The sequence below is a fragment of the Amblyomma maculatum genome, chromosome 11, assembly GCF_055883805.1.
Source record: "Amblyomma maculatum isolate TAMU_Amacu chromosome 11, ASM5588380v1, whole genome shotgun sequence".
NCBI classification, from domain to species: Eukaryota; Metazoa; Arthropoda; class Arachnida; order Ixodida; family Ixodidae; genus Amblyomma; species Amblyomma maculatum.
In genome coordinates, this window is record NC_139354.1 from 162,008,921 (window position 1) to 162,023,580 (window position 14,660).

At 50.8% G+C, this 14,660-nt stretch overlaps 1 protein-coding gene and 1 pseudogene across 1 annotated transcript; both read right to left on the reverse strand.

Moving 5' to 3' along the window:
- Positions 1-2,663: 2,663 nt before the first annotated feature.
- Positions 2,664-3,187, reverse strand: LOC146175322 (uncharacterized). Its single transcript, XM_084584747.1, has one exon. It carries the CDS (start codon positions 3,183-3,185, stop codon positions 2,664-2,666), a length of 522 nt encoding a protein of 173 aa, XP_084440873.1. The 5' UTR covers positions 3,186-3,187.
- A 1,192-nt stretch (positions 3,188-4,379) lies between these two features.
- LOC146175323 (uncharacterized) lies at positions 4,380-14,378 on the reverse strand (annotated as a pseudogene).
- Between the last annotated feature and the right edge of the window lie 282 nt (positions 14,379-14,660).

Sequence of the window (14,660 nt, forward strand, 5' to 3'; positions counted from 1 at the left end):
TGATCCCATCCATGGCCTTCTGGACGCCCCTGATGACCTGTGGCCTCTGATGGCGGGGCCCCCGGCACCAGATGGCGATGTCGTCCACACATGCGGACTGGGTGCCGGAGGTCCCGCGGCAGGAAGTTGGGCAGGAGGGCCAGGACCAGGTTGAATAGAAATGGGCTCAGCACGCTTCCTTGCGGGACTCCTCTCCGCGGGAACCGGGGGGCGCTGGTGACCCCGCCCAGGCGCACCTGGACTTTCCGGTTGGCCAGGAAGCTGGAGACGTAGGCCAGCATGTTTCCGTGGATACTCAGAATCGCCAAGGCTTCGGCTTCCAGGATGGCCCCATGGGAGAGGTCATCAAACGCCCCCCGGATGTCAAGCAGGGCTAGGCAGACGATGTGCCTGGAGTGCCGGACGTCCTCCAGGGTGGACACCAAGTCAGCTATGGCATCTCCAGTACATCGGTGCCGCCTGAAGCCCACCTGCTGCTCCGGGAGGTAGCCCGCCGCCGTGGTCCCCCAGGTGAGACGCTCCAGAGCCATGGCCTCCATGACCTTGCGGGGCGCCGAGGTCAAGGAGACCGGTCAAGGAGTGCTCCACACCTGGTTGTAGCACTCCAGGAGGTCCTCTCGTAGCGCATCGTGCAGGTTGCGGAGCATCTGGTAGGTCACCCCATCGATGCCCGGGGAGCTGCGGCGCTTGGTCCGCTGGAGGGCCATGGTGAGCTCCCGGGCAGTGAACGGGACCGTGCAGACGGCCACCAGGTCTGCAGGGTCCACTGACCTGAGGTGGTGGGGTCAGGATGGTGTCGACCCGAGGACAGGGGGCTGGAGACTCTCGGGAGGGAAGAACTCGTCAGCCATCCGCTCAGCTAGTTCCTCGAAAGAGTACCCATGGAGGACCGCGATGGCCAGATTGGGGCCTTATGGGAGACGGGTCCTCCAGGAGGGAGCGGAAAAGACGCCAGGCCCTGGACGTGTTTCTTTTAGTGACCAGGGAGGAGCAGATCCCCTCCCATGACTCCCTGCGGCGATGATTGTGTGACCGCCTGCACTGGGCATCCAGGCGGTTATAGTCGGTCCAGTGCTATGGCCTCTCCGTCTGCAGGGCCCTCCTCTCCACCTGTCGTTTCCGTGCCCGGAGTTGGAGCAGCTGGAGATCCGGGACAGGTTGGCCAGGCTTCACCTCGCAGGTGATGGTTGCAGCGTTGGCGCAACGGAACACATGCGCTAAGATGTCCCCTTGGAAGGGGCTGTTTAGGAGGCTTCTGAAGCGGTCCCAATGGACCACTCTGCACAGTCGGCCCGTCACCCCCTTCCAAGGTTTGGGGGTAAGAGCAATGGGGTAGTGGTCCGAACCCCACGTGTCCGGCGAGGGGCGCCACTCATACACGCATCGGCGAGACACAATGGTGAGGTCGATGCATGTACGTACCCCCTCCCCCGCCGGACAAAGGTGGGAACCCCTGTGTTCAGGATACGGAGGGCAGTGCTGCGGAGGGCAGCAATCAGTTCCCGGCCACAACGGTTCGCCCTGCGGAAACCCCCTCGCGGGTGGGCCGCGTTGAAGTCCCCGCAGAGCACACAGTCGCCGCCTATGAGGCTGGCCAGCTGTGGCAAGGATGTGGCATCCCAAGGGGTTGTGGGACGAACATATATGCTTGCGACAGCTGTGTCCACCCCTCCAAGCCTAACCCTGACGCAGATCGCCTCCATGGAAGCCACCACCGCATCACTCACCCGAATCTCCGCCTGGGGAAGGGATGAGCGGACGAAAAGGGCCGCCCTGGATCTGCCCGCTGGATGGTGGGGGCTCGCAGCTGGCAAGCCGTCTGGCTCAGATAGAGTTGATATCCTGGGAGGCGGCACTCCCCGTGACGGATGTAGGCCTCCTGGAGGGCCAGGATGTCCGGGGGGTGGGGTTCCGCCTGGAGCCAGCTGATAAGTTCCGCCTTGCGTGGGCAGAGGGCCCGGCAGTTCCACTGCAGGACCCGAGGGAGGGGGACCTCTGGTGTGGCCCTAGCCATGGTGGTGCTGGAGGTGGCCGGTCCCCCCTGGCGGGTGGACTGCTGGAGGACAGCTGCTGGGAGGAGCTCTGATATGGCCCGGAGTGTGGTGTCCAGGGTCCGGGACAGCTCCTGCAACCTCCCATTCAATGTGGCCGGGGACAGCGGACCGGCCGGAGTCCCATTCGCCGGTGCTGAGGGGGAGGCCAGGCTGCAGTCCTCAGTCACCTGGGGTCGGGGAGGTGTCTGAGGACCCTGGAATGTGGGGGCGCCCGAGTTCTCCCGCAGGCTGGCCCTCACCTCCCTTCGTGAGAGGCTGGAGGGATGCTGCCATTGCAGCGGCCACCTGACGTTCCTCCTGCCAGCGGGGGCAGGAGGGGGTGTCAGCCGGGTGCAGTCCCCCGCAGCTGGTGCAGCGGGGAGCCGCAGCATTGCAGGTGTTGGTTTGATGGTGGCGGCCACACCGCCTGCAACGGATGGCTTCCTGGCAGGAAGCCAAGACATGGTCCAAGCGGCCGCAGCGACCGCACTGGATTGGACGTGGGAGAGCTGGTCAAACTGGGGGCGCAGTCGGAACATCGTCACCCAGGCAGGAGGAACCTGTGCTCCAAATCGCACCCGGAGTGCAGTGCCCCGAGCCCGGTGGACTCCCAGGACAGGGACAGGTGCCTCAATGGCAGGCCGGAGGTCCTCCTCCCTGATGTCCACCGGCACCCCACGGAGGTACCCCATGGAGGTGCCCCATGGAGGTGCCCCTCTCAAAGGCTGGACGGCCCCGGACTGCAACCCCTGCCAGGGTCTGGATGTCCAGGAGTTCGGTGAGGGCTGCCTCGGCGGCAGCATCAACCGGCACGATGTTCCGTGAGGGCTTGACCCTCACCGCCAGGACCCCAGGTGTAGCAGCCAGGTCTGCCGCGATGGTCACCTTGGAGCGGCTTAAGAAGGAGACCCCTCTCTGGGTTGGCTGGAAAAGGGCAGTGCACGCTCGACCCGGTGGCTGTTCTGGGGGAAGGCGCTGGCGGGGTCCACGGCGGCGCCTCCTGGGGCCCTGTGTCTGCCACTCGACCTCCCCTGGCACCTGGGACGAGACCTCGTCCTCCTGGCTCTGTAGGAGGGACTCCCAGACAGATCCAGCTGGTGGTGGGGGGCTCTCCGAATCCTCCGGGTCATAACCAGGGGGAATCGAGGCCATCGGATTGTCCAGTGGGGCTCCCTGGACGGAAGCCTCTCCGGATGCGGGCGAGCCACGGCCGAGGGGTCCTCCACTGCCACCCGTGGAACGGGGTGGCCCTGCAAGGCCAGCGCCAGCCGGACAAGAGGGCTCAAGCCCTGTGAGGCCAGGGCCCCCGACGCCGGATCATCCCGGTCAGCAGGCACATCCTCGTTACTGTCGACAGGTGGCGTCGATTTCTTCTTCTTGGAAAGGGGCGGCGGAGGCTCCCCTGGCTTTCGTATGAAGTCCGGCGCTGTTGCCTTGGCCTTGGCCATACGGCGCGTCTGGACCGGGGAGTCCCGAGCGAGGGCGCGGGGCGGGCGGCCGCGTTGGCGCGGAAGCGCCAGGGACGCGGCACCATCGAGGATGCGGCGGGTTTGGCGGTATCTTTCGAAGAGTTGACAAGCACTCCCCTCGAGGTAGAACGCAATATCGGAGGGGTCTCCACCTGCGCTAGCACTTCGGTCCACAACGCATAACTTCACAGTGCGCCAAGATCCTGCTCAGCGATAACGTCATGGTGTGGGGGGGGAGGGGGCAAACTTGGCAGAGTGCCCACGCTTGTTAGACTGTGCAAGCCTCGTTTTCAGTATGTTCTCTTTATCATGCCACAGGAGACTAGGGCGGGCACCGTCTACTGCCACATAATTATTTCAAATGTGCGATAGCAGCAATGTCTTTTGAACTGAATGACCAGAAGCCGGCGTTCAGAATGCGGCTGACCCGAGTGCTTTCGTTGACTGATGGGTTGGAAGGACAGAAGACTCTCACAAAAATAAAAAGTTTTTGCTGCCTACCTCCTAGCGCCCGTCTGATGTCCTAGCCTGTCTGAGCATTGGCCGGAATGTCGAAGTGCTTATCTGTATGTCTGAATAAACGGCTCAAATTAATCTTTAGTTGCGAGTTTCGGAAGTTGCGCGGAAGAGAGCAGACAACCAGTGCCGAAGCTGCCAACCTTTACCTTCCAGCGCCGCACCGGTCATGCCGCCATTTAGGTTTTACCCATTTTTGCATGGTTTTACCTGGTTTCATCTTCTGTCCACGTCTTGGATGTGCACATCTTCTATGCCGCTCTTTCGATGAGATGTCTTTTTTTTTCTGGTAGGGGGGGGGGGGGCATGTGCTGTGCACCAGGCCTCAGAAACGGCGGCACATAGTTCGAATTATCTGTAGCGGAACCAACTCTCGTTAGAATTATCTTTTTTTTACACAAACCTCTATAGAGCTTGGCCAGACCGAGTAGCGTAGTTAGAATTATCCAAAAATTCGAATCATCCAGGTTCGAATTAGCAAATTTTACTGTATCTGTGAGGTGACGGAGAACGTCATACGGGTCCAGGAGAAAGTTAACAGTAGCAGCCTTCCAAAGAAACTAAATCTGGATAGAGTCCTGACAGCAGAGGTCATGGGTGAGCTCTCAGCACTAGGCTCGGCCAGCCGTATCCATAACTGACAAAGCATATGTTTGAGTCAGCTGCTGATTCATATCATTTTAACATCTGGTTAAATCGCCATTGACTTCTACGAAAAGAACAGAATGCACCATGTTGCAAAGCAAGCGACAGCAAAGGTCAACAGTCCAAACTTCCGCAAGCACTTGACGAAGTTGGTACTTTGCAAGCACCAATACGCAAAGGCGCATTTTGTAGTATAAAAAAAAAACAGCCACTTTTCTATTGAAATAAGGTGTTATTTGTGCACATATTTTGTTCCTAGTCAAGGCCTCCAACACATATTAAGCGTGTTGACGTTTGCTTCAAGTTTGTTCAAAACCTGCATTAAAGAGATGGCCATTCAGGACAGTTATTGGTCTCAGAAGATATCTAGCTTTACAGGCTGGAGTCATGATCCATCATGTTTTCGAGCTTATGTTTTACAAATAGATATTTTTAAGCTGAATGTAGAAAAGGTTTTGAGCTGTTCTGCAACATGCATCAAAACCTTGGTACATGAAACCATCACCACTAGGGGAGACCAGTGCATGACACTGGTAGTGTGGTTTAAGTTATGATGAAGCCTAAAAGCCCAATAGTAGATCGAGAGGTTGCGACACATCACACAATAAAGGGCCTCAACCTGCTGTCCAAAGTTTCAACAAGATTCTCTGGTCTCCCCAGTCGTAAGACAGGCAAATGTGGCATATGTACACTACTACAGACACAGGCTCCCCAAGGATTGCGTCATATCTAGCGCCTTCAACACACATCACACCGCATGTGGCTCTCGCTGCAATGCTCGCCGGGGTAGAAAGCAACTACACTTAAAATTCGTTATAGCGAAATGGCTAAAAAACGAAATAATGGATATAATGAAAGGATCGTAATTCCCTTTGAAAGCCCCTATAGAAACCAATGTGTTTATAACTTATTTTTAGCGAAAAAAAAAACACTCGCTGATCAACGGATATATAACGAACAATTTTTATTCCCAAATGACAACTAACGGCCACTTTGCACACAAAATATATTTGTTAAACTGCATGGCGGACCTCCGATGCGGCAGTTCCAATCTCCCGCGGCAGCCGCTTACCATCCAGCAAAGCTCCGAGGCAAGCCTGAAAGTTTGTTTCGTGCCGGGCGCACTGCCAGCTTCCCCTTACCATAAGTTACATTAGCCAAGCCAAGTTGGCCAAGCAGCCAAGCCTTGCAGTCCGTTCCATTCTGCCCGCCGTAGCTCACTTTGTTCCATACGCCTGTTCGCGGTCTGTAGGGCTATGTTTAACTGCGTAGGTCAGTCGGTTAGTTTGCTCTTCTTGCCGTGTCACCAGTTTTGCGACAGAAAAATGAACGGCAGCAGCATGTGTATTTCTCTCGTGTACCGAAAGGCGTTACGAATGTCCACTTGTGTGAGGATCTCGTTAAGAGGTTCAATAAGAATGAGTTGAAGTGTGTCCAGGACTTTTGTGCTGGATGGTTTCAGGTCGCTCAAGACCAAGCACGCGGTCGATCGCTTCTTAGCTGATCCTGTCATGCACGTGAAGGATGTTGAGATTTGGTTCTAGTACCGCGGAGTCCGCTCCCGGTTTGTGAGAGTGTTTGATTTTCCGTCGGACCTGCCAGCTGCTTCGCTTGAGTCTGAGCTTAAGGCGTACGAAAAGGTGCAGCCGAAGTAGCTGAAAAACGTTCCAGGAATTCCGGACGTGGAGAGTGGTAATCTTAGGATTAAGATGGAGATGGCTAGGACTGTTCCTAACCTTTTGAACATCGGAGAGAGGGTCGTGCAGAGCTAGTATGACGGAGTGACGCGTCTGTGCCGCTTGTGCAGGCACAGACCGGGCGGGCCTACTGCCAAGCGGGTGATCGTGGCGGTGACACTGCAACCCTCCAACGGAGAAGAGGAACCGGTCATGGCCTCTTCTAGACAGGAGGACAATTCAGACACGGAACAGGAGATGGACATTAATGAGTCAGCATCCTTCCTTCCATTCAGCTAGCTCCCTGTTTGTTGTGTAACGGCCAGGGATGTGATTGCTTTGCTGAGGCCGATCTCCCCTCTGCCTCACCAACCTCTTCGTTCACGCGGTCAGCTTGTTCTTACTGTAATACGATTGACTGTGAATGCTCTCAGCGTTCCAGTTCCTCCTTGTCCTCATCTTCATTTTCCATTTCAGACTCCTCTACTAAGGAGGAGTCCCCCACCGCATGGTTTGGGCGGCTTCAGGTCCTCAGTAAGGTTTTTTTATTCCAGGTCTCTTGCTCAGACTGTTCCGCCTTACGCAGGGCTTTCTTAATTACTGGTTTTTCAGGTAGCTTCTCTCTTTCCATTCATAATGGCATCGCTTACGATAGCTACATTTAAATGTAGTGGCTAGTTGTGTCGCCCCAAGCAAGCTGAGACGATTCAACTTGCTCGTCCTAACGCACAGATACTGATTTTGCAAGACCTACATCCAACGTCTCAGCCAGATGAAGAAGAGCTTTGACAGAACAATGTCTGGACATGCTCGTGGTTAGGGCTAGCTCCAGTGCGCCGGCTCTCGGATCGCTTTCTGCGGTAGGTATCGTCCATGCACAGCACGGATTAACATCGCTCGTGCTGTCTGGATTATCGCCGTGGAGCTGGGGAAGCCCTCCCGGCTTTGGTGAGTCGCCTTTGTGTTTTTGAGATTGTAGAGGCAGGCGGACAGCATCCCTTTCTCCTGTGCGGCGTGCACGCACGTGCGCGTGGTGCCTGGCAGCGCGTCCGCTATGGCATCGCCTTCCTCCTCATCGCAGTTTCAGCCGCACGTGTCTTTCTCTCATGTGCTGAAAGGCATTACGAATGTCCACTTGTGTGAGGATCTCGTTAGGAGGTTCAATAAGAATGAGTTGAAGTGTGTCCAGGACTTTGGTGCTGGACAGTTTGAGGTCACATTTAAGACCAAGCAGGTGGTCGATCGCTTCTTAGCTGATCCTGTCGTGCACGTGAAGGATGTTGAGATTAGGTTTGAGTACCACGGAGTCCGCTCCCGGTTCGTAAGTGTTTGGTTTTCCGTCGGATTTGCCAGCCGCTTAGCTTGTGTCTGAGTTAAGGCGTACGAAAAGGTGCAGCCAAAGTAGTTGGAAAACGATCTGGGATTTCCGGTCAGCGTGGTTGACATGCAAAAAAGTAAAAGCTCTAGTCGCCTCTTGTATTTCAAAGTTGAACGGAAAAACGAAGAGAGGGCACTAGAATTAGCCAAGGAAGCCCAGTCTAAGATCAACAGTCATGGCACTGAGACTGGTAAGCAATTCGTTTGCCATAACTGCAACGGTAGCTACCAACACGGTGGGCATTTCAATGAAATGAACGCTGGTTTGAAGACACTCTGCCACATCTTGGGGAAAATCATTTCAAGCCAGCTTTTGTGTGTCTGCAACGACATTCTGCTACATTGTGGAGTCGTAAAAGCTCGTAGTAGAGCGCGAAACAACGAATATGAGGGAGCCCTTGTCCGCCGTGAAAAGAATGAACGTTGGGCTATATCGGTTTTATTCTAGCTGGTTTGCTTTGTAAGAGCTAGTTTGCTTCATCGTAATGAAACAATTATTGTGCTATCATGGACGAAATACACCTTCAGCAGTATTTATAGTATATAGGTGGTCATCCTACTGCTGCTGCTATATATGCCGAGAAAATAAAAACAGCTCAAGTGGTTATGATAGTCATTGCTGTCATCATACACAGATGTTGCGCATATACTTCCTGTATCTAGGATAACTGCGGAACTTCATGTTCTGTAAAGAGTAATCATGAACTTGAAAGATGCTGGTCTTCATGTAGTTATTGTTTGGTTAAATTCATACGCTGGGGATTGTATACCCTCATCCAGCAGAAGAGCAGCAACCAATTTTATATCACTGATAAAGTTTATTTGCTGAAGAGTATTTGCAATAACTGGTAAAAAGATGATTTGTGACAAGTGCTTATTTATCCTACTTTTGAAAGTGAGCAAGAACAGGATGCAAAAATGCAAGGGGCTTCATTCACTTCTCTAAAAAATCTATGAGGCTGAAAAGGACAGTGTAGTTCACAAGATTCATAGCCGCCGGGAAGGAAAAAATTCAAGGGATTTTAAGGACTTTCAAGGACCTAAAAAAGAATTTTCAAGGACTTGAAACAAGACTTTTTGAGATAGAAAAAGCCCACAACATGCTTTACAGCAAGGAAGCACATCTTTTACTGCACACAAGCAAAAGTAGGCACATTTTTCACAATAAATACCTAACTAGCTTCTTTTCTCCAACATATTGTACACATCCACAAAAAGAGGCCCATTCTCAAACAGTGGACTCATGATTAAGTTCCTGAAGCTTTCCCTTCAACTTGTCATCAATTTCTGCGAGCCCCAGAGTCTTTTCTTTTGCCGTTTTTCTTAAACTGTTGGACTTCACAATGAAGGTGATGTCACTTGTAGCTTCTGCCCGCTCAGCGTAGTTGTCAGTACAAACTGTTAAATCAGCAATTGTTGCCTCCAGCCTCCTCCTCTTCATCTTCATGCCGTGTATTTCTTCTTCAATTTCTCTTTGATGCCTTGGACTGCTCGATCGCTTCTATTTTTTTTTATCCTCCAAGTAGGCTCAATAGCGGTTGTGTGCAGCCAAGACAGATCTATGCAACTCCTTTGTTGTTACAAGGTTCAGGATGCCACCAGCCTTGTTTACTGCATCGTAAACGATTCGCTGTGACACATATGAGATCTCCTTCAGGTTTTCGACAGAGACGTGGCGGTTCACACTGAAGCCTCTTTCGACAGTTGCCTGCCCGTGGCTCAAGACGAGAAGTCGCACAACTTTCCACAAGTGCTTATAGGATGAGTCAACCGTCAAAAGCTCACGGTAGAACTTGTCTAGGCTAAAAGAGTGTTTGTCAAACTGCTGCAGGTTGTGTTTCCTCTCTTGCAGAAGTTCTGCGTATTCGCCTAGGACCGAATCACGCTCATGCTCACCCAATCGTCTAACTGCAATGAGGGCGTCTAATACTTTCCTGAAGCCTGTGAGGCACTCATCTGGTTTTGAGGTCATTTGGCGAGGGTCTAGCGAAGACAGGCTCCTAACTAGATGATATGTCAGCGGGCTCTTTTGCAGAATTTTCTTGGTAGTACTATAAAGGAACTGTTTGCATTCCATCGTGGAGGCAAATACGTCCTTGGCGCTCACGTTTGCAGCTTTGACTATTTCTTCAGCTGCATGCCCAATGTCAACTTTCTCTGAAGATACATGGTTATTTGGGTCTACGAGATCCATTTTGAGAAAGCCGACAACTCCTGTCGAAGCTGACAGCCCTGAGCACTTCATGAATCTTGTGAGAAGTTTCCTCACGAGACACTCCACATCTCTTTTTAAAAAGAACATCAGCGGTTTGTCCATTTGGTATTCCATAAGGAATGGTTTCAGAATTATTGCGATGCCGAGACCAAAGTTCAGTTTGGCCAACAGCAGTGGGTCCTGGCAAAATTCGCAGAGCTGTGTGAATGACGCACACTTTGGCAAGTTCACCTCTTTCTTTTCTACCCAGCGATGAGCAACAAAGTTGAGAAGAAATTTCATTTGGCCTGTCACGGTGGAGAAGTCTTCCCTTCGAACTGGATCATCATAAAAAAGGGCACTGAGGCTTGAAACAAGATTCTCTATGCCCCACTTGCTGGCAACAACACCCGCCCTGTAAGCGTTATGTATTGTATGCAGTCCGTAAGTGCCAAGGTCCAAACACTGAACTTGATGATTCTGCTGCAAGTATTCCTGCATTTCCCTAAAACACTTTAGGTTCACATTGGGGCCATCCATAGACAGCTGGGCAGCTTTCGCCAGCGGTAAATCTGCCAAGGCAGCCAGAAGCTTCTCTTGAAGGTCTTCGGCAGTCGAATGTCCCATGAACACCGACATATAATACCTCGTGGTTACCCGCTCGGGCTGAGTACTCCAGTACCGCAAATGGATGTCCATCTGTTTTTTTGCAGGCAGTCGTTCAAAGACTCATCAAACAGAACTGTGTAGCCATCAGATTTCTCTAATTCACGTTGTAGGCACGAGAGAAAAAATTGTCTCAGACCATGGCACACTACGTATGGAGATTTTCTTTCACCGCAAGAAAATGACTTCGCAATTTCGCTATCCGGAAATATTTTCTTGAACAGTTCCCCTGTGTGTGATGATGAGTTGTAGGAATAGTGTGATGTTACCATTTCCAGGGTCCACAGTATCTGCGCGTCGGTCACACACTCGTGCGCCTTGCACAGGCTGCTCACATCCGACGACGTTGATGGAGCCGGCTCGATGCGTTGCTCACAAGCAATTGCTGTCACGTAGTTCCGCAAGGTACTATTCGCTGTAGTCGTTTTCGTGTTCGCAATGTGTTTTGCGCTCTTCATATGACTTTTGACGGCAGACTCACCCATTGATGACACATCGAAAGTTTTCCAGCATGCCTTGCACTTTGCCCGATGCGAGTTCGCATCCCAGTTGCCCGATGCGATGCGACGCATCCGGAGAAATCCACTCCCTATACGCAGCACTGTATAACCACGACTGCTGGAAATTGCACTTCCCGGGCATATTGCAGCTACGAAAGACGCAACAGCAACTATTCGCGCACCATGCTTTTCCACATCGTAGGTAGGCTTAGCTGCGGTCGCTGCCGCCACTGTAACCACCACGACCTACTGTAGTAACCACCTACTGCGTTGTGGCTATAGAAATGGGTTGGATTGGATGCTTTGGTTGGCTCAAGTACATAGTTGCCAGTTGTTCAAAGCCATCCGCTAAAAACCCGCTGAACGAAAGTCTATCGAAGAAATTCAAGGATATTTAAGGACTTCAAAATAATTAAGGGTTTTCAAGGCCTTGAAAATGCTATTTTTTAATTCCAGAGTTTTCAAGGGTTTAATGGACCGCTACGAACCCTGGTTAAGGTTGCGTATGGCTGGCCTCACAAGTCATTAAACCAGACACACCTGGAGCGACAAAATGTCAAAGTAGCCCTGAAACTTTTTAGCAGGTTTGTCTCATCAGCATTGAGCTCAATCTAATTTTTCCTGGTCAAACGGTCTCACGAAAGACTGAGTGCATGCTGTGCAGTATCGTCGGTGGGCAGATGCTCGGACTGTGACGGAACAGTGCCTGTGCTCGGGGCCTGTGACCAGGGAAGGAAAAGATTGCCTGGATGGCGAGGTGCTTAGCTGACCCACCCAACCAACAGCCCCAGATACTGTCAGGGCTTGTGCCATCATCTCGCCTCAGGAGCGAGCTCGCGAGCTGTTGCGCGGCGTGCCATGGCCGGCTATGCTGTGACTTGCCAGACACAAGATCCTCATTCGACCCCGCCTGCCTCCTCGTGGTCTGAGTGCCCCCTGCTTCGTACCGGACCCAGCAAATATATACTGTCCTTTACTCTCTTCTCTCTGCAAGGCCCGTGTCGATGTTCCTCATTAGAGGAGGATAGGGCACCCCCTATTTCACCCTTCCCCCATAAAACACATCCCCTCTAAATTTTCCAGAAACAGAAGATAGATGGCAAGACTGATCTCTTGGTCATAAGGCTCCTCTACCTTTTAAAGGTAGCGACAGGTTTTGATCCAGCCGCCCCTCCCTCCGATAGGCCAGTTGGCTGCACGTGACCTATTCGCCGCCAAGCTCCGCCCAAAGGGTCCAGTGGTGCTCACTGCGCCGCTGAAATGCACGGCGGTCTGAGCTTGCCAGCGTGATATTGGCCGATTAGTTAAGCAAAAAGTACTTCACATGCCTCTATTGCATTTTTAGGAGTGTATATGCAGTACCTAATGTTAAAGTGGACACAAGAATTACATCTCTGAACGCAAATCTTGAAGCAAGCGCGTGACATGTGGCTGCGCCAGGCTGCTGTGCTTTCGGCTGCCGGAACTGTGTGGAAGACGCAAAAAAGTCATTTTCCATTTCTCACCGTGACGATAATAGCAACAGAAGGAAGATATGGCCTCATGAAATCGGGCGTAACATTTTTATGGACACAGAAAACACCCGACTATGCAAAGGAATATCTGTCTTCTTAAAAAGCAGTTCGCTTGCCCGAATTCGCTTTGTTTGGGCGTATGCTATTTTATAAGCAAAATATCAAGAACGCTATAACTATGTCGCCAGTACTTTTACTGTGGATGTTTAGTGAAATGCCACTGCCGTTTCGAGCCCCCCTTACTTTCCAGAACAGATCAGGACTGCAATATTTGCGTGGAATCAATGCTGTCAAAATGCTCAGAATGAAAAGCCAATGCTTGATAATGCTTATTACGAAAATTTAGTCAGTGCAATTCATCAGTTAAGGTGGCGGTCCCACTCCAGCGGTGAAGAGACGACATTTTTGGCGATATTCATACGCCTACTGCGCCTCACTAGTTTAGTTTATAAATATGACTTTAATATATTTGTAAAGTTTATTTCCTCTCCTTTCTAATGGTGCATTTGATTTATAAATAGCTGCACCGATGTTTAAGCTGTAAAGGAGAACACAAAGGTAAGAAATGGCTTTTCAGCTCTACTTGTCTCGGGAAAAACAAAATTGTGCAAAATCTTTTGCACCTAGGAAAACACCGTTTGAGATGTTTTGATATTAGATGTTAATGAACAAAGTTAAGCATTTTTATTACTGTGTATCGCATAGTTTATTAGCCACGCGCCTGTGAAAAGTGTATAAAACAGGTAATTATACATACAATAACTTTCAAGATACGCATTCTGCTTCGGAGATTTTTTGTGCAGTTGGAGGTCGTACACAGTTCGCTTTTTCCTGAAAATATCATCTGTCTGCTTCATTTAGTGTAAAAGTTATTTGTGATCAAACTTTGCGTTTTTTGCAAAATGGCTTAAAGTATATGCTAAACTGTTCAAGTAATAAGCTCTTATCTGTGCTGAAATTTCGCGTGGAAAAACTTTGCACCTCGCTGTCAGAGGGTAAGCATTGGTTTTGTTCTACGACTCTCGAGGAATGTGCACTGTCAGGATGATTTCAGCTAATTTTTTCGTGGTTCACTTGAAGCGCGCGAGCTCTTCATGAAATATTTTAAGCATGATTGAAATGCTCCATGGCTTGTTTGTTTCTGGCGAATATAACTTAAAGGTTCGGGCTTTCGTTCCCTTATTCAACCGGTAACAATTATCAACTACAAAGTCAAATAATAGTAAAATAACAGAGCCACGTGTGATAAACGTAGTAGGTAGCGCCATCTATGAAATTTCATGTGCACTAAAATGTCGCAGTTCAGAAAAATTACGAGGATGGCGCCACAAACACCCTGAATCGAGGGGTATTTACGAGAAGGTATTGTGCTTCTACAACGTTTTCCCTTTGCCCTTTCCTTTCCATCGGGCGAGAGAGGTAAACACTGGCGAGTCGGGTCGAGTGGTCGGGTCGAACTGAGGTGCACGTGCTTCGCGCACTCAGGTGCTTCGCGCATGCGCAGTAGCGCTACTTGAAAATGGTCCCTTGACAAATGTACACTTGCTTGCTTTGAGATTTATTTATCGCCTCGAATTAAGTGTGTCATACTGTTTGTGTGCCGAAACGTTGCCAGCTAAGGCTCTCGCGCTACTTACTTGCTCTACTTACTCAGCAAGATATAATCGTGGCGGAGATATTGAAATTTTTTTTCTTGTTTTGTTTTGTAGTCTTGTAGCGCCCCTCGCGCCGCGCTTTTATCACAAACAACGGAACGGCGCTGGACAAAGAAGAATTTGGCACTAAACGTCTCAGTGAAAGCAGCAAAAAAAAAAAAAAAAGACAGTTCGAACCCGAACGCTGTCGGAGCTGGTTATTCCTCGTCTTAGCTCCGCCACAAAGCTATCTTCAGATGTTCGCGGTGTTAGCATATATTGTGAGGATGTGGAATTTAGACTTTTTTTTTCCAGTGGCAAGAAGGAAAAATACCTTCCCCTTTCTACGATAAAATGAATAGTAGGGCACGGAACTATAACACTGCATAAATTAATATAATATAATTTCAAAGAGCGTCTCCCTAGGAGAAATTGC

Coding starts and splice junctions, on each gene's coding strand:
- LOC146175322 (XM_084584747.1), bottom strand. CDS start 3,185: ATGGCCTCGATTCCCCCTGGTTATGACCCGGAGGATTCGGAGAGCCCC.